We start from the raw sequence: 20,853 nt of genomic DNA, 5'->3' as shown, positions 1-20,853 counted from the left end.
ATAATTCTGCTATAATTACTGCTGTCCTTCAGTGGTTTACATACGGAAATTATTAAGTTTTGGTACCTGTAGTCTTGAGTGCTTTATTTTAAACATCTGCCGAAAATACTTGTGGGTTTTTGAAGATTGTGTTTATGGTAAACTCTTTTTTAGACACATTAATTCAGCACGTAACGCAATTAATAGAAGGAAATTCAGTGTCGAGATAAATTCATAATTTATCATCACCTCATTAGTATTAAACGCAATGGTACGTTTTGTTTTTGTCAGACTCCCGACTGCTACTATAAAAAAAGTAATGTGATGAATAAAATCGGTATGAGATACGGAGGGAATTTATCAGGATTGTTAGCTGATAAGTTTTAAAGTTCTAAAGGAGTAGTTTTGACTCTTGAAAAATGATTATTTCGAATTTGTAAGCAATTGAATAAAAAATATATTTACTAGAAAAAAATACATATTTTCATGAAAAATACAAAACAAGGAGATGAAAATGAATGTAATTTTAAAAACGCGATAACGTATTTTTAAAATTGTGATAACGTGTGTGTGGTCAAACGTGTTTTTACTTATTTATTTACTTGTTTTAAATAAAGTCACAACGTGCAAAAGTATTCAATGCAATCGGCATTTGTTGGAGAGGAGAGAAAAATTAGAAACATTTCCTAAAATGAATACCTAACACGTAAAAGACAGTGCCGAATACTTACAAACATACAAACCAATATTATGAGTGTATGATACACTACAAGTCTTGAAATAATTTTTCAACAGGTTTTAAAAAAATTTTGAAATCTCATTTTTTTTTTAGCACTGTCACATGCCTTCAATTTCAAAACAATTTGCGACACACTTTTTAGAAAATTTTTGAAACATTAGTCTTCGAGAATTTTCTTTTCCAAATTTTTTTTACGGTGTTTGGCTTCCCAACCGGCGATGTTTGATGTTGAAAACAATTTCTATATGTAACAAATCGAGGGTTTTCAGTCTTTGGTTGTTAAGCAAAGCTGTTTTAACTAAGCGAAAGAAAGTGATAAACTTGTAAGTGAGGTTGGAGTAACATTTTCGAAAGAGGTTGAATACACATTTCAGTACACTTTTTTTTAATGGAGCACATACGAAACACATTTTAGTACACACTTAACCAAAACATTTTTTTCATTGTGATATAAGGGCTCCAAACATGTTCCCAATGTGTACTTAGAATCTTGCCGTGCAAGTAGCAGAAGTTGGCGTAATATGTTTCATACTTGATACGAGTAAAAACGAGTACGTTATACTATTATGTAGTAGGATGAGAAAAATAGTAACGCAAGTCAAAACACTTACAATTTACATCATGTATTTGGGTTTTTCTTTATTCCTTCGGTTAAGGATACTGACTATAAAAAATACTGAATACCATCCATTGCACCAAACTATCCACTAATCTGAGCTGCTGTTTGGGTGTGAATGATAGTAGTGGAAGTTAGTTTCCATGCAGTAAATCAGACGAGCAGCCATTATTTCTCTGTCACTTAACAGCAGATAATTTGTATGCTGTTAAAAGACAGCAGACTAATCCTTATATATTATTTCTGTAGCCTGATTTTGGTTTCCACGCCAGATTTTCCTCAATTCTTGATCGATTTCTTTGATTTACGCCTTATTTTAAAGCTTATGGTGCTGGCTACTGACGAAAAATAGACCCACGGTCTAAAAATTGTTTTTTTCAGCCGAAAAACCTGTTTTAAGGAACCAGAATGAGGTTTTCGGTTAAACTTATAACTTTAATTTGCGCTATGACCAACAGAGCTGAATAGCTTGATCGGCAGAGCGTTCTCTTCGTAACCAGGAGAATGCGCGTTCGGGCCCACGTCCGGACAGTCTGCAACAGAAAATTAGAGCAATATCGCGCATTACATGAACACTTAATTAAGTGAATAACGACTATGACAGAATAGAATAAATGAGAAGGAAACGCTCCTTGCTGATATGGAAACTTGAAGTGACTTTGGCTAAATTACTTCGGAATTGTACGTTTTTTTTTTCTTTTTAAGCTTTGGCTCTGGTAAGAAAATTAAAGCATAATGCAACCGAAAATATAAGTAACAGGTTTAAGATTTCAGACTACAATAGAATTGTTTTTTGTTCAGAAAAAAAATTATAAATCGTATATTAAAATATATATTCTTCTAATGAGTTTTTGACTCTTTGTACAAATAAAAAAAATACTACCTCAATTTAAAGGGTAAAATATATATTTTTTCTTCTTTTTGCAAAAAAACAAATAGCTTATCACATTTTTACTACATTCGAAAAGCTACGCTTAAAAAAAGAGCATAGTTCAATTTATTTTGTATTTTAACCGTTCTGTTAGATGATGAACACGTGCTGCCATCTAAGTCATAACGGTTCAAGCAGCCTGCGGTAACAAATTGTAAAAATTTTCAAGAATAAAAAAATGTTTCTTCAATATCTTATCTTATATATTATTCCCTTCTCATTTTAAAACTTATCAGGCTGGCTAATGAAGAAAAATAGACTTACGGATGAAAAATCAAGTTTTCGAAAACGCCCCTTGATGTTTCAAAACCTTGATGCTGCCTGTAGTTCTTATTTATTTTTTAAAAGCAAAGTTCTAATGCAGTTTTCCATTTTTTACTTCGCTTTCAGCAAAAAAAAAAAAAAAAAAGTCTGTGTGTGTGTTCATATTTTAATAAAGCTTAAAAGCACTGGACTTAGTTGTTCGGTTAAATTGATAAGTTTTTTTCGGTAGAGCGTTCGGCTATCAACTATTCGAACTTCGGGCAAGTTTGGGCTGTCCGAAAGAATATCAAATTTATATTAGTAACATACAAACGTAATAAAATAAATGCAGTGAGATTGCTACTTGGTGTTTCGACTCCTTTATGCAGGCTACAGTTATCATTCGGATAAGTTGACTGTTAATCGAAGAGTGTTTTTCCTTTTTTTAAGCTTTGACTACATCCAGACCACTCAGCATAATGTAAGCATAAAAAAGTATTAGATTTACCAAAAGGAAATCCTTTTTGCGCAAAAAAACATTTTCATTGTATGCTGAAATGTAGATGTTTCTAATAGCAGTGTTCGACCTTTTATACAAATGAAAAAATACTACGATAAATTAAAACTACGAGTTTCACCCAGTAAACCTTTAATTTTTTATTCGCGCGAATACGATAGAAAGCATTAAAATTATCATCAACTTCATTAGCAAGAAATCATTTTCTACTCCTCTGCTTTCTGCTGAAAAAAAAATACATTTTGTCTACGATCGAAAAATTACACTTAAAAAACGGACTCAGTTCAACTGGTTTTGGTTTTGAATTTTAAGTGTTTGATTAAAAGAGAAACATGTGCGGGCATTTAAGCCGTAACTGTTAAAGCAATCTTCTATGTGAAATAGTTCAATATTCAAAGATAAAAACACTTATTTTCAATCTAATTTATTACTTCTCCAGAATGTTCGTTTCAATCGCTACGTGAGATCTTCGTCATTCTTTAATCAAATTCCATGCTTTTCGAATAATTTTAAATTGTATCATGCTGGTTAATGACAAAACATAGAAGCATGATCTAATTATTATTATTATTATTATTATTTTTGGCAAAAAGCTTTTTTGCTGTTTTTTACTACGCATTCCTTCAATGAATAGCTTTCGAAAAGGAGGGCGCAATTGCTAGGTTTGTTGGGGTGTCGGGCTCTTAATCAGAATGGCGCCAATTCGAATCCGTGCCAATAAATATCTCTTTAATGTTTCTTTTTTTCCCGTCAGATGCTCACATGGGCAGGACTGTATTTGCCACAACCTGTTTTTTTTTACATGCCCAATTATTGCTTTTTCACGAGTCACTACTCAGCCACACTTTTAATGATGTTTATGCTTGAATTGAAAATATGTAAGACCAAAAGGTGAGCGATGATCAAATTATCACAACGTTGTATTTATCGAGGTTTTGTTACTGATGTCTTTAAATTACATGCCTTCTCTTCTGCGCTTACATTTTTTTCGGTTCTTCTTCATAATGTTCTTCCTTTGAAATTCTTAAAGAGCGAAATACCTTATGAAACGATTTGAAGCACAGTGCGGAGTTCCGCACGGGTCGACTAGTTCCTATTAATGCGCATGACAATCCGGAACTGGGATTAACCAAGCAAGGAAACAGATGTCATATCATTGAGGCTGAGAGTTCCAAAACACTGGTGAATAAAGAAAATTTATCTCACCATCTAGAAGCCGTAATTAATAATGCAGCAGATAAATTTACTTTACCTACCAGTTTGTTCGTACTCTCAGCTTCAATGACATGATTTCTGCCTCGAGTGCGAATAGCTCCGAACCCCGACTTTGAAGTCCGCAACAGGGATGAAATTGCAGCACCTGAATAGACAATTGCGGCATCTGACTAGACTAGGCTGGTTGCAGGTTTCCCGCGCGTAGTTTGGTGATTAGTGCGACAACCTTTTGCCGTATACTATGGAAAATGTTCGCATACAAGTATATAGCACGCAAAACAAAATCGAAAAATGCTAAGCTTTGTTTGCAAATGCAAAGTTACAAAATCCGAGAAAAGACAAGAAGTCTGATTTCGGCTCACCTTGATATAAACTAACGTAACTTTCGTCTTTTAGTTACGGGTTGGATCCATCTCAAATCTCGTTGCTACAAACCGCATTGGAAAATTACCTAAATTGCTTTTAAGAAACATTACATGTTTAACCAAAACCGCCGATTGTATGATGTTTTTAAAATAATAACACTCATTGTGATCTTTCGCATCAAATTTGGATTTGAAACAAATTCTCGTTTTTTGATTACAATATAGCGGCTAGAGCAACTACTGTGTTTGTCCACTGTGTTAGTTCAAATAGCCAAACGTTCCCAAATAAAGTTCGAGTATGAAGGGTTTGCTCATTAACTGGAATTTATATTCTCCTGCCTCTATTTTTTTTTTTTTTTTTTTTTGGATTGACACTTGAGTCATTTTATGTATTGAAAGCAAATTTTCACGGAATAAATGGCCTTGCTTCGCTCGATTCACCAATCTATTTAATGCTGCGTTTTCCCACGTGTGCGGTATATTTTTTATATTTTTGTATGCGATTTATCAAACTTCTGCCGATGTTCTGCGAAATTAAAAAAGCGAATTCCATTTTACATCAAAAGACCTTCTATTCATTTCAAAATAAACCAGTAACATGGGTGCAATACATTTATCAAACATATTTGCATATTTTTTCTAGGTATAAGCTTCAATATTTACATTTATATGAGGTTAATGGCTGAATGATTAAATAAGCAATCCAATAGGTTCATATTATGAAAAGTCAAAAAATTCCATTATTTTCATTTAGGCATTATTTTATTTATTACACAACGATCTAAACGAGGGACCCGCCATTCCCCATTCGTCTTTCTAAAGTTAATCCAGACAGACAAAAATTCGTATATATTTTACTGTTTTTCAAAAAAAAAAGATTTCGAACCTAAATCGCTTTGCGGCGCAACATTATCGGTCAAAATGTATCAAATTAAGCAAAAAGAAAAAAGAAAAAGAAAAAGAAAAAAAGTGAACTTGAAAAAAATAATGAATTGAGCTGGATAATCTCGATCTTTTCTTAGTTTACATTCCGCTACTTGATAAGCCGTGACCTTGAAAGTAGCGTTTTATATGTGGCGACGGTCCCTAAATCGTTTTTTCGTTAATAACTTCTGTTCTACTGCATGGAATGCAATGAAATTTCGCATTTTGTTGTCTAAACACAATTATATAGCAAAAAATAGGGGTTCCTATTTAAAAATCAAGACTTAGATCTAATTTTACTTTGTATATCGTCCCTTATCAAAATTTTACTTACGCAGTTTTAAAGAGGACTTTACACCTTGTCGGATGGCACCTTTCTTTCCTTTCTAGCATTTATAATGGCCGAATAATTAAAAGTGTTTCTTTTTTTTTTCTATGACTGTACTGAAGTAGTTATAGTGTATCAGTAAATAGTATTCATTTACTTACCAGTTTCCTTTATAAACTTCAGTTATTATATATGGTATAGAAAATTTGCAGATCGTGTTTATTAATTCTTTTACGTACTCACGCATGTCTCCTCAGCATTCAAGCTAAGGAGACTGGAACGAAATATTAGAGAAGAAGAACGTCGTTTCTCTTCCATCGATACCACCATTATAAAGAGAAAGGGAGGATTTTTGCATGTTTATACGTTCGAGGTAATCTCCGGAACCATTTCAAATACTTAAAGAAATCTTTCACTATATGAAAGGCGCATTCTTACTGAGTGACATAAGCTATAAATTATGCATATACTAGCTGACCCAGCCACGCGTTGCTGTGGCGAAGTAGTTGTATTAAAATTTTCTTTTACTTAATATTTTTATACAATCGAATTAATAGTTTTAGTAAAGCTTAAAATAGTGTAGACAATTTTAAAACATATGAGATTGGTAATGGGCGTGTTCGGCTGAATTAAGTACTTATTGAATTGAGTAAGTCGTAACTAAATTTTCAATGGTAAAAGCACTATACTTACCCTTAGTAAGTTTTGCAATCATAAATTCGGCCAAAAATAAAAGCAAAATAACTTGAAAGTGATAGTAAATATGAAACTGATTGGAAAATATCGGAACGTAGAAATTAAGTATAAACCAACATACACATTTAGAATGTTCACTACATTTTATTTTTCTTAGATTTCTCTATAGTTTGTAATCAATAACTTCCTTACAAAATACATAAACTAAATCAAAAATATATAAAAATCCTTATATATTATTTCTGTAGCCTGTTTTTGGTTTCTACGCGAGATTTTCCTCAATTCTTAATCGATTTCTTTGATTTACACCTTATTTTAAAGCTTATCGTGCAGGCTACTGACGAAAAATAGACCCACGGTCTAAAAATTGTTTTTTTCAGCCGAAAAACCTGTTTTAAAGAACCAGAATGTGGTTTTCGGTTAAACTTATAACTTTAACTTGCACTATGACCGACAGAGCTGAATAGCTTGATCGGCAGAGCGTTCTCTTTGTAACCAGGAGAATGAGCGTTCGGACCCACATCCAGACAATCTGCAACAATAAATTAGAGAAATATCACGCATTACCTAAACACTTAATTAAGTGAATAACAACGATGAAGGAATAGAATAATTGAGAAGGAAACTCTCCTTGCTGATATGGAAACTTGAAGTGACTTTGGCTAAATTACTTCGGAATTGTACGTTTTTTTTTTTCTTTTTCTTTTTAAGCTTTGGCTCCGGTAAGAAAATTAAAGCATAATGTAAGCGAAAATATAAGTAACAGGTTTAAGATTTCAGACTACAATAGAATTGTTTTTTGTTCAAAAAAAATAATAAATCGTATATTGAAATATATATTCTTCTAATGAGTTTTTGACTCTTTGTACAAATGAAAAAAAATACTACATCAATTTGAAGGGTAAAATATATATTTTTTTCTTCTTTTTGCAAAAAAACAAATAGCTTGTCACATTTTTATTACATTCGAAAAGATACGCTTAAAAAAGAGCAGAGTTCAATTTATTTTGTATTTTAACCGTACTGTTAAATGATGAACACGTGCTGCCATCTAAGTTATAACGATTCAAGCAGCCTGCGGTAACAAATTGTAAAAATTTTCAAGAATGAAAAAAATGTTTCTTCAATATCTTATCTTATATATTATTCCTTTCTCATTTTAAAACTTATCAGGCTGGCTAATGAAGAAAAATAGACTTACGGTCGAAAAATCAAGTTTTCGAAAACGCCCCTTGCTGTTTCAAAACCTTGATGCTGCCTGTAGTTCTCATGCAATTTTCAAAAGCAAAGTTCTAATGCAGTTTTCCATTTTTTACGTCGCTTTCGGCAAAAAAAAAAAAAAAAAAAAAAAAAAAAAAAATAGCCTGTGTGTGTATTCATATTTTAATAAAGCTTAAAAGCATTAGACTTAGCTATTCGGTTAAATTGATAAGTTTTTTTCGGTAGAGCGTTCGGCTATAAACTATCTGAACTTCGGGCAAGTTTGGGCTGTCCGATATAATATCAAATTTATATTAGTATTGCGCATTACATGTACTCATAACATACAAACGTAATAAAATAAATGCAGTGTGAATGCTACTTGGTTTTCGACTCCTTTATGAGTGCTACAGTTATCATTCGGATAATTTGACTGTTAATCGAAGGGTGTTCTTCCTTTTTTTTAAGCTTTGACTACATCCAGACCACTCAGCATAATGTAAGCATAAAAAAGTATTAGATTTACCTAAAGGAAATCCTTTTTGTGCAGAAAATTATTTTCATTGTATGCTGAAATGTAGATGTTTCTAATAGCAGTGTTCGACCTTTTGTACAAATGAAAAAATACTACGCCAAATTAAAACTACGAGTTTCCCCCAGTAAACCTTTAATTTTTTATTCGCGCAAATACGATATAAAGCATTAAAGTTATTATCAACTTCATTAGCAAGAAATCATTTTCTACTCCTCTGCTTTCTGCTGAAAAAAAAAATACATTTTGTCTACGTTCGAAAAATTACACTTAAAAAACGGACTCAGTTCAACTGGTTTTGGTTTTGAATTTTAAGTGTTCGATTAAAAGAGAAACATTTTCGGGCATTTAAGCCGGTTAAAGCAACCTTCTATGTGAAATAGTTCAATATTCAGAGATAAAAACACTTATTTTCAATCTAATTTATTACTTCTCCAGAATGTTCGTTTCAATCGCTACGTGAGATATTCGTCATTCTTTAATCAAATTCTATGCTTTGCGAATAATTTTAAATCGTATCATGCCGGTTAATGACAAAACATAGAAGCATGATCTTATTATTATTATTATTTTTTTTTTGGCAAAAAGCTTTTTTTGCTGTTTTTTACTACGCATTCCTTCAATGAATAGCTTTCGAAAAGGAAGGCGCAATTGCTAGGTTTGTTGGGGTGCCGGGCTCTTAATCAGAATGGCGCCAATTCGAATCCGTGCCAATAAATATCTCTTTAATGTTTCTTTTTTTCCCGCCAGATGCTCACATGGGCAGGACTGTATTTGCCACAACCTGTTTTTTTTACATGCCCAATTATTGCTTTTTCACGAGTCACTACTCAGCCACACTTTTAATGATGTTTATGCTTGAATTAAAAATATGTAAGACCAAAAGGTGAGCTATGATCAAATTATCACAACGTTGTATTTAACGAGGTTTTGTTACTGATGTCTTTAAATTACATGCCTTCTCTTCTGCGCTTACATTTTTTTCGGTTCTTCTTCATAATGTTCTTCCTTTGAAATTCTTAAAGAGCGAAATACCTTATCAAACGATTTGAAGCACAGTGCGGAGTTCCGCACGGGTCGACTAGTCTTTCCATATATTTATTACGCTTTTGTAGAATAAATGTAGTGTAAGTCACTTAAAGTTATTTTTAAACGAGATATAATCAACTTTTGATGAAAAATGTTTTGTAACAAAAAGCGTAACAATCTTTCATTACAAATTATGTCCTTGAAGTGATTTTTTTCATGTGTTTTTACGAAACCTTCATTTACTCAAAACGATTTTAGAGTGAATTACGCAACTCTCATTCTAACCATGACATGTATACAGTGAAGTCTCAACTTACACGGAGGATGAGATCCAAGACCCCTTCCTCAAGTCGAAATTTCGATTTTTTAATTCGTTATCGCTTTTTTTTTTCATAAACTATTAAACGTTTGCTCTATTTGAAAAAAAAGGTTTATTTTTCAAAAAATTCTGCTAAGATGCACAAAATATATGGGAAAAAACACATCGATTAACAAAATAAAGCAGTACGATGCGTACATTATGTAGCAATAACAAAATGCAGAACTAAAATTGAATTGCACGATAGATAATCTTTACCCATTTTTTAAATTTAAATTGTCAGAAATTTTTCCTTTTTCTTTCCATTTTTAAACTTTACATAAATTGCATGTTTAGGTAATATTAGAAATCATTAACTTCATATTTAGAATTATAAAAAAACCATAAAAAAATGAGAGATGCGAAATGGTTATTTGTTTACACTAACAAAGCGATGTTTCGTCTAGTACTTTCTTCTTCAGTGTCACGTATTCTCTTTCAGTGATGTTAAGGGGAAAGTCCATTTACGAAAACAATATTTAGTAGCCAATATTGAAGTCGATTCATACATACCACTATTCCCTTCCTAAAAGTTTCGTGTTGCAGGCGAGGAATTCGCGTTAGCTTTAAACTTTGCTGCTTGCGAAAAACTCACGTTATAGTCATTTCGTACAGTTAATCACATAATAGCGCGAGTCCGCTGTAATTTACCCAATGGTTCTAAACAAGAACGATTTTTCTTTTTTGTATAAAAATCATGTCAAAACTCTGTGCAGTAGAAATCATAAATGAATGTAATTTGCCATCTTACCTAAAAAAGCTTTAGGAGATACTATCCCAGTCCGCTTGGCAACCACTATGGCAATTCCTGTTTCCAGGAACGGTACTGTGAAATCTGCAGCTGTTTGACGCTCTGAGTTGATTTTGATAGAGGTCACGACAATGTCAGCTTTATGTTGCAACAGTTCTGCAATCAGTCCATTCCAAGTTCCGTTTTGCTAATTAAAAGAGAGTTCACACACATAAGTTACATAAATAAAATAACAAAACTTTACACAAAGAACAGAAAATTCACTTTGCAAACAAAGTTGGTTTTTGAATGTGTAGTGATCTTACATTTGCCTTACCGGAATGTCTACAAATGCCAGGTAACGGTTTCATTGTTATGTGGAAGGTTACAAAAATAATTTATTTATGAATTACACCTTTTCTGCTATTTTTGATGTGAAGTTTAGGTTTTTCCATTTACCCCATAAATACTGTGCTGTGGGGTAAATAGAAACAACTAAGTTTTTCATTGGTCCTCTTTTTTTGGAAGAGTAAATTGTGATAAAGAATATTTTTGTTTAAATTTTACATATATAAATTTTGCGCATACTTTAATTTTCTAAACATTTTTTCTTTAATAACTATTTTAGATTAAATGTGAAGGTATCAAAGGGGCAGATGCAATCGTTGGGCTGCTTATTAAGTATTGTAGTCATAGAATTTCTTCATTGATTGTGTATAGTGTGATTTTCTACTTACATAATCGCTCGGGTGAAAAAAAAAGGGTGGTTACATTTACACGCCTAGCCTAAAGGATAAAAAGAAACACACTTTGGTTTAGAGAAACATGATTTCATTCGCTGACTAACGTTCATAAAGTCAAATGCAGTCACCCATTTACTTTCAGAGAGTGTAGTATTCGATAAAATGCACTAAATTTTATACCTTCTTCTCTCATTTTTTATTTTTTAAATTAAGTAAGCTACAATCCCTACAGCTCATTTTCCAATACACTGTAAAAACAATTCCGAAACGTTCCTGGTAAATGAGAGGCAGCTCATATGCCCAATATCTGCCAGTAACATATCATGCAAAAACCTGGAAAGTGTTCCGCTAAAATCAGTAACCTTTCTAAAATTATCCTTCAAATTTTCTGAAAAATTCGAAAATCTCCCCTGTTACAGCCAGTCATGTTTCGGGAATCTTCTTGATTTGATAAGAAGGCTTCAGAAGCATTGAAGCAACTATGGCCAAGATAGAATTGCAAATAAGAACCAAGTATATCTATTGTCGGCAATTCTAGCCTTGTAAAGCTGCAGCTATCAAATGACTCATTTGCTTTCAATGGTAGCTTAGTCAACTTGGACGGGCAGTAACTGAACGACAGACGATACACTAAATAAATATACACAGTTAATCTTTAGTAAGGTAGCTAAAACACTTTGTACGCCAGTAATTCTCTGGTACGCTCTCTCTCTCTCTCTGTCTCTCTCTGCATTCTCTGGGACGTAGTCTCTTGCAAGTTTGCATTCGTTCATCATGCATACCAGGAGGTTTGATTCAAAAGCCCGTTTGCTAGGAAGATAATTATTAATGCAGCGTATTCAAAAGGATTATGCTCGGTGTTTAATGAGATCTTTTAATAACATTTTAGACGTGATTTAGTTCACGTGTTTCAGTGGTAAACTATTTTAGCAATAATTTAAGAAGTTAGAACCATTTGCCACTATTTGTTAACTTTAGAGTGTAGGTGGTTTTCAGTGGAATAGTTTTAAAAACAAGTAATTATAAGAATACTGTAAATTTTAAAGAGTTATTAATAAAATGTAATACGATATGTGTGAGAAAAACGTTTGGAAATTTTATACAAGATTGTTTCTAAAAGTTTTATTAAATACCAATCATAATATTCTGAACCTTCCAACAAAAATATAATCTTGATCTTCAAGTTTCAACCGTCTATTCTATCATTTCCCTTATTAACGAATGATCTTATTAATTCAATATGTTCCTTCACTTTTCAGCTATTTTCTTAATTTCGTTGCTGATCTGGTGTATCCACTTTCCTTCATCATTTTTTAGCTTTTTAGTAGGATTATGTCTCGTCAAATATTTTTTTATGATCAAACAAAGAGCAAATAATAATAATAAATATAAAAATAAAAATTAAAATTAAACCCTGTACATTTACATTACAAGAACACTGTAAAAAAAATCCAAAACGTTACTGTGTATTTCCGTGTAACTTCTCATTGTAGGAAAAAAATAGTTTCAGCTCCCATTTTAAAGATTACCTGAGCGAATTTGTAAAGTGTATCGGCTTCAGTTTGCTTGCGGCCTGTCCAGAGTGATAAGGTTCCCAAACGGAGCAAATAAGTCTATGTAGCTTTGTAAGAATTTTCAGGTGCGTTCTAGCTTTGGCCATATTTGCAATGCTGTTTTTGAAACGTTTACGTTAAATGCGAAATATGCTAATATAATATATTATAGCTACTTAAGGTTACTCTTAAGTTCCAGAAACATGACTGGCTTTAAGATTTCTGAATTATTCAAAAGGCTTCCAGGATAATTTCTTGAAGGTTACTGAATTTTAGTGGAAACGGTTCCGGGTTTTCTTTTATAGATATGTTACTGGAATAAATTGGACACATCAGCTGCTCATTATTTCCCAGGAACGTTTCTGAATCGTTTTTATAGTGCATATGTTGATGAACCTCACTTTGTTTCATAAATAGATTTTGTTTTATACGTTAATTACTTCATATGTAAAGGAATGTGGGTTAATATGAAATAGCGGGGAATTGTGAAGTCCGGAAAGAAGTACCGACGAAGATTAAAGCATATGATTGTACAAGAAATTTTCAAAAATTGTTACTGATATTGTAATATTTTGTTGTAAGTCAAAAACTATTTGTGTTATTATAAAGCCACAGAGTTCTTTTTTCATTATCATAATTTAAAGACTAATTTAGATCTTTCAATAGTCGGTGCAGTATTTATTTAGTTAATTTTAAGATTATTTGTATTTTAAATAATTTGTGCATTTAGTCAAGTACGTGCGGGGCAAAGTGGATTGGGCAAAGTGAAATAGTTTATTTTGTTTACTCACTCAATCATTTACGTATTCATTTACTAAATTATTCATTTGCATGCTTTGATTTAGAAATTCACTTATTTTATTCACTCATTCACTTTTTTCTTATTCATTTATTAATTAATTCATTTGCCAATCCTTCATTTAATGATTCGCTCTTTTATTCATTCATTCGCTGTTTTCGTAATCATTTATTTTTTACCCACTCGTTTATTTTTCTTAGTATATTTATTAATTAATTTATTTAGTTATTCATTTATTGAGCAATCACGATTGCTTATTGTTCTCATTTGACTGTTTTGATGTCCTTTGATTTTATTTTCCCACCACCACCCTCTGCACCATCACCGTCGACCGGGTGCTCACGATGCTGCTCCTACAGCGAAAGCCGCCTCCAGGTTGCGTCCATGTCCTACACACACGCGCATGCATACACAACTACACACACACACACACACGCACGCACACACATACACACAAACACATACACACACACACGCACGCACACACATATACACACAAACACATACACACACATACACCTACACACACACACGCACGCACACACATATACACACGAACACACACACGCACGCACACACATATACACACATACAACTACACACACATACACAAACACATACACACACAAATACATACAGACACCTACACATGCACACACACACAAACACATACACGCACATACAAACAACTACCCACACATTCATGCCTGCACAGAGACACAAACACATATACCTACACACTCATACACATACCTCCCCCCCCCCCCACATACACACATTCATACACACAACTACTCACACACTTATGCCTGCAAACAGACACAAACACACATGCCTACACACACATACACATACCCCTACACACAACACACAACCCCTCCACACACAAACACACACGCCTACATACACACACTCGTGATGCGAAAAACATAATTTGAATTCAAGATGTCAAAATTCAAATTAATTTTTATTATAATTTTTGTTTTAATGTTTTCATTTATTCATTCAACATTTTTTTACTACATCATTTGATCAAAGATATCGATCGAGTAGAAAATATTTTACTTAAAAAAGTTTTTCTTTTTCACTTGCCCCATAAAAAGAAAAAGTGAAAATTTTCCACTTTTCACTTTTTCTTTTTAAAGTGAAGACGCAAATTTACTGCCAAAAAAAAAAAAAAAAACTTCTTTATCTTCTGTAATTTTCAAAACAAGTTTTCAATTTGTTCATTTTGAAAAAGCCTAGTTATCTTTACTATTTTCCTTTGCCGCACATTCCACTGCATTTTGTTTCATATACTGATTTAATATCATGTATGAAGCTTCTAGAAACAAATTAGCGTAGATACCAAAGTTAAAAGTTTCGGGATAGGTAGTACAAATGATAGATTAAACTCTCATCTGCTTGGGGGAGAGATATGGTTCATGTTGCCATGGTAAATGCCGTGTACAGCGTTAGTTAGAAAAACATTTCAATAACAGCCTACGTAGGGCTTGAACTATGCACAAGTTTTGCTCAAAATTAAAAAAACAAAAAACAAACAATCATCTTACATCTCTCAGCTTAATCACTGCGTCATACATGTTTACAAATTTAAATACCACAATATTCCGTATTTATACTTCATCGAATTTTTTTTAAAGTTATTTCATGACATTTGGATATCCACACACAAAATAAAAATAATAGCAAATAAATGCACAGCTTTAGCAGACTCTCAGCGCTTTGCTTTTCGTATACAGTATTTTTACAACAAAATATATCGCCTTTCTTTCATAAGTCGTCAAATGTTTCATAATATTGTAGTTTAAGACGAAACGAAACGCTTTATAAAATAAGCTTTTTATCAGTGTTTATTTTAGGTTGAATTCTCAGATCGTATAGAGACATTCTAATATCAACGTCTTTTTTTCCGTTCTTTTCAACCTTTTCTCAATTTCTCGGCTTATACCAAACCAAGCAAAATAAAAACAGATAACCATTGAACTTTGAAAAAAGAAAGGTGAGGTTTCTGACAGTTTTTCTTTGAAAAATAAAGCGTATGTCTCTGTTTTGTTGAGTGTTACTTTCTTCACAAAAAGAGAGAAAAATCATATATTTTTCTTTTTACGTTTCTGACTTTTCGTTGAGTTAAATTCTTCACTTGAAATAGGATTTTTTTTCTTTCGGATGGAAGTGCAAATTGTGCGCTGGGCAGAGTTTTATTTGTACAGTCGAACCCGCTTAATGGAATAGCCATTTTGCCACGATAAAATATTCTAATAAGCGAGATATTCCATTAAGCGGGATAAAAATAACACATTACATTGGTTTGGTACATAGAAAATGTATTATTTTAAGCGGGATATTCTTTTAACCGATATTCTAATAAGCGGGCTCGACTGTATACCAGTACCTACGAAACTTCTAAGAATTCTATGAGTAAAAGACATGCTTTGTCTATTGTAATTATGTTCATCTTCATAGAAACATTCTTAGCGATTGTTTTGATAAAAAGTCACAAAAATTTAGTGACGTTAGCCATTGTACGCTTTTTACACAAATCAAATAAAAATATAATTCAATTTTAAAACGAAATATTAAAATATGGAATTTCTCATGATTATTGATCGTTTTGTTCAATAATTTGATTTTGCAAAAGCATCTAATGGTAAACTTAAAAAATATAATAAAACTAAAAACATTTTACCGCAAAAGGACGATCAAGTAAAAATTCGAAAAGAAATTATGAAATTTTGTATTGTTAGTTAGATTTATATATTTGAAAACGATTTTGGTTTAAAAAAAAATATCTTCGTATAATTGCGTCATTTGTGGTGTTAAAGATTTATTAAATTGATTAATAATATAAAGGAATTAGTTTTTTCCGTAAACTAATATTTCAACAATTTTTTTTACAACTGTTTACGATAAATAACACCAAATACTGTAAAGATGTAAGCATCTTAAAAATGTAGATTTTCTAGAAGCATTGTTTTCATTTTAAAGTTATTAAAGGGATGAACAATTACTGTCCAGTTCTGGTAAGCTGATCCATGACCTTGACATCTTTTGCTTCTGTTTTGGGCAAAAGGAACGAAACATTGTCGCTGGGTTGAGTTGAGAAACTTTCTAAGTAGATTTTTGAAGGTACTCCAACTCAAAACTACGCCAATAACATGCCTAATTTTCACTAAACTTATAAAAAGGAGTAAACATTATCAAGTTTATAGTTCAGCTTAGCAGAGCCACACCATAGCTGCATTTTTTTTTCACAGTATTTCTTAACTCTTTTTCCATTGAATTCGGTGAAAAAACGAACCTGTTTCTCAAAAATTATTGCAAAAGGCTGTAAGGCTATTTTGCATTGTATAAGCATATGACGATAAACATTTTATTCCTACATTTTCAGCAAAGTTCTAAACAAAAGAAAACCATTTATTTCTTTAATTTTTCTGCGATGCGAAATTATACATTTCCCAAATTACACTACATTAGCTTAGAGCAGAGAAACAATCTTTAAATATAATGAGCCTAATTGCCAGCGTAAATTCTGGAGCCAAATTTTGAACGAAATTTTATCGAGAATATAAAATATTTTAATGAAAGCATACATTTTTAAGAAATTGAGGTAGAAAACATAGCAGAAAACCTGATTCTACTTAAAAATACTTTCCTCGAATAATGAGAAAGGAAGGATTCAATAAATTTGTTTTTCTAGTCTTTGTACAAGTGTAACATTAGTAATTGTAATAGAAGTTACTACTGAACTAAGTATAAAATAAAATTAATTTAATTGCGAACGTAACTTTAAAATTAGGACTTTATATGAAATTTACTTCTAGAATATTTAATATCTTAACAAAAACAAGAATTTCGATGAAATTGAGAGTGGGCAACAGGAAACTAGAGTCTTTTTTAATAAGCGTTCCACTAATTATTGAAAAAAAAAAAAAAACAAGTACAAAATAAATTTGTTTTTCTCGTCTCTATGTGAGTGTTACAGACGTTTCGAACGAAATACACGACTGTAACTTTCATAGTCGGTCAATAGACGACATTTTGAAATGTGTGTCTATAGTACAAAATGTTTTTATAAAACATGAATTGTGTGAAAATAGAGAATGGGTAACAGGAAAGCAGACATAATTCTAATTTATAAGCTTTCCGCAAATGATGGATTAAAAAGAAGAGGGATATAATGAATGTGTTGTTTCTCTCATCTCTTTATACACTGTAAAAACGATTCAGAAACGTTCCTGGAAAATTATAGGCAGCTGATGTGCCTAATTTCTTCCAGGACCAAATCTTGGAAGAGTCAGTAACCTTTCTGAAATTAACCTTGAAACTTTATGAAGAAGTGCAAAATATCCCCCGTTAAAACCAGTCATATCTCTAGAACCTTCTAGAAAAATTAAGTAGGTTTAGTGAAATTGACTGTAATCATAAAGAACCAATTCCTGCCTTGCAAAGCTGTAGCTATCCATTGACTTTTTCGCTCTTATTGGGAGCTTTGTCAATCTGGACAAGCCGTAGTCAACCTCCAGCCGATACACTTAATAAACACGCTCATTCAATTTTTAAACTGGTTGCTAAATATATTTTCCACAACAGTGAAAAGTCTGCACGCGTGCAACTTGTAGCGATTCAGGAAACTTTTTTGTGAAGATACTTGTTTTTACGGGGAAATAGGTGAAAACGTGTGAAATCCCGAGACGCTCCACGGAAATAACCAGTAACGATTCGGAATTTTTCTACAGTGTACAGTCATAGAAGTTAGTACTAAAACATGTTTAAAATGAAATTAGCTTAAATAAGAGCGTTACTTTGAAATTTACGTCTAAAATGTAAAATATTTTCTCGAAAACAATAATTTTGAAGAGATTGAGAGTGGGCAATAGGAAAGAAGACATGATTCCATTTCAATAAGTTTTCCCCTAACAATGAAAAAAAAAAAAAAACAAAAGCTACCATAAATTTCTTACTTTCGTCTTTGTGTTAGTAGCTGAAATTGTCTTCAAGCGGAAAGTATAGAAATTTATGTTTTCACAACGGTTGATCGGAGACATGAAGGTTTTATTTTATGACACAGTAAAACGTGATGACATAAATTGAAGAAAGAAATGGTCTGTGAAGATGTTTTTTTTTAAAGAAAAATAAATGGAAGAAAAATATTACTCCATTTTGAAATTGATGGATAAAAAATTCCGTATCCTATTGTTAAAAACTTCTACTGAAATATTTAGCTTTGAGTATCTACAAAATGATATTGCTAGAAAAAAATGGTATCCATAGCTTAAGTGCCGCTTCAACGATAAAACGTATATTACGTACATACCTTCTATTCAATTTGAGACTTACAGCAAATTTCTGTTTTTCGGAAAGATAAATTTGTTTTATGTTATTTTTAAGGGTATGTTAAACATCGCAATTTTTGTCTCGCAGTTATTTTTCTTGTTTAACTAGTACAGGGTTATCTCCGAAATGTGTTTGAAAAAGCATTTTCCTAAGTACTTATTTATAAAATATTTATTAGGGAAAAATACTTTTATGGAAAAAAACAATTAGTTTTTTTCGCGATAGTTTGTTTTATCAGTACCAAAAGGTTTCGAATTCTATTATTAGCGGAGTTATTCTTAATAACTATTTCACCTGCTGTTTAATTATTATTTTTATTTTTATTACTGTTATTATTATTTTATTTATATTTTTGCGAAACAAATTTAAAAGCAAGTTTTCCCTTATTTAATGCAATAAAGACTATCAAGAGTTCAAACGGTTTAGAAAAATAGATTTGATGACGAAACATATCCTTTTTATCCTACATATCACCAAGAGGAGTCATTAGTTATTAAATACTGTTTCCAAATAATCTCTAGCGTTATCTTGGGGAAGTATTAGATATGAGAACTCGATGGTGCAAAATAACTACCATTTCTTAGTATAATACTTTCCGGTAGTTTCGTAGCACAAAAACACATAAGAATATCAGCACAAAATGTCTGAGTTTAGACATTTTTATCCCTGTGGAAAATCTGAAGAGTTTTTATAAGTGGAAAAAACCTGTAAAATTGAAACCGTCCAACTGGTACCCAAAATTGAAATTTTAATGAAAGTTCGCAGGTAAGTCTAAGCAAATAGTACTTTGAAAGCGATTAGAAAGCTTATAATTTTCAATTATAACAACTTTACAATTACAATTTCAAGTTTTCTATACATTCCACATCTGCCGGCTAAATGGCTGTGTGATTAAGTGATGGCTTTTTTTACCACAAAACGCGGGTTTAGTCCTAGCTTCAATCAGATAATTTTAAAGATGTAGAACATTGTCACCATCCATTTTTTATGGTTATGTAGTATGTAAAAAATCACTTGAGCATTCGTTTGACCTTGAATACTCTTGGTAAAATTAATTTACAAGTGCTAAAGTTTTCTTTCTAATTGTTGGTGAATAAACTTTGTACTATCGCTGAAAACCGTGAGAAACTTTTAGTTATATTATAAAATAAAAACAACAAACAATATTCCAAATATTACTCTAAGAATATCAGACAGAGAAAGACTAAAAAATGCCTGAAGAACATATCCTTATATATTATTTCTATAGCCTGTTTTTTGTTTCTACGCGAGATCATCCTAGATTCTTGATCGATTTCTTTGTTTCACCCCTCATTTTAAAGCTTATCGTTTAGGCTACTGACGAAAAATAGACCCAAAGTCTAAACATTTTTTTTCTGTTAAAAAAAACCTGTTTTAAAGCACCGGACTGAGGTTTTAGGTTAAATTTATAAGTTTAATTTGTTCCGTGATCGGCAGAGCAGAATAGCTTGATTGGCAGAGCGTTCGACTGGTAACCAGAAGAACGAGTGTTCGGGCCCCGTCCCGGATGATCTGCATCGAAAATTAGACGAATATCATACATTAAATGGATACTTATAAACATTAAATAACACAAGTGAGGGAATAAAATAAATGAGATAGGAACGCTCCTTAATGTTACGAAAAGTTGATGCAACCTGTAACTCAATTGATTCTTATTTATAAGGTTTTTGTTTTGTTTTTAAAGCTTTGGCTCCGGTCAGAAAAATAAAGCATGATAAGCGAAAATATAAGTATCAGGTTTAAGATTTCAGACTACAATGGAATAATATTTGTTCAGATAAAAAATCGTATATGAAAATGTAGATCTTCTAATGAGAGTTTTTGACTCTTTGGACAAAAAAAAAAAAAAAAAAAAAAAAAAAAAAAATTGCTACCCCAAATCGAAATTACGCTTTTCATTTAGTTAACCTATGAATATTTATTAGAATACGAAGTAAAACAATAAAAATACTAGCAACTTGATGGGTAAAATATCATTTTTTCTTCTTTCCGCAA

The 20,853-nt window shown here is 31.9% G+C and overlaps 1 protein-coding gene across 1 annotated transcript in view; it reads right to left on the bottom strand.

Annotated features, from left to right (window-relative positions):
• LOC129228294 (glutamate receptor ionotropic, NMDA 2B-like) overlaps window positions 1–20,853 on the bottom strand; it is a 188,612-nt gene that overhangs the window by 122,135 nt on the left and 45,624 nt on the right. Inside the window, exon 7 of the mRNA XM_054862972.1 lies at window positions 10,424–10,610. Within this exon, the coding sequence (XP_054718947.1) occupies window positions 10,424–10,610 (187 nt within the window). The remainder of the gene's footprint in view (window positions 1–10,423; window positions 10,611–20,853) is intronic.

The sequence above is a fragment of the Uloborus diversus genome, chromosome 8 (genome assembly GCF_026930045.1).
Source record: "Uloborus diversus isolate 005 chromosome 8, Udiv.v.3.1, whole genome shotgun sequence".
Taxonomy (NCBI): Eukaryota; Metazoa; Arthropoda; class Arachnida; order Araneae; family Uloboridae; genus Uloborus; species Uloborus diversus.
This window is presented reverse-complemented; position numbering and strand designations above follow the sequence as displayed.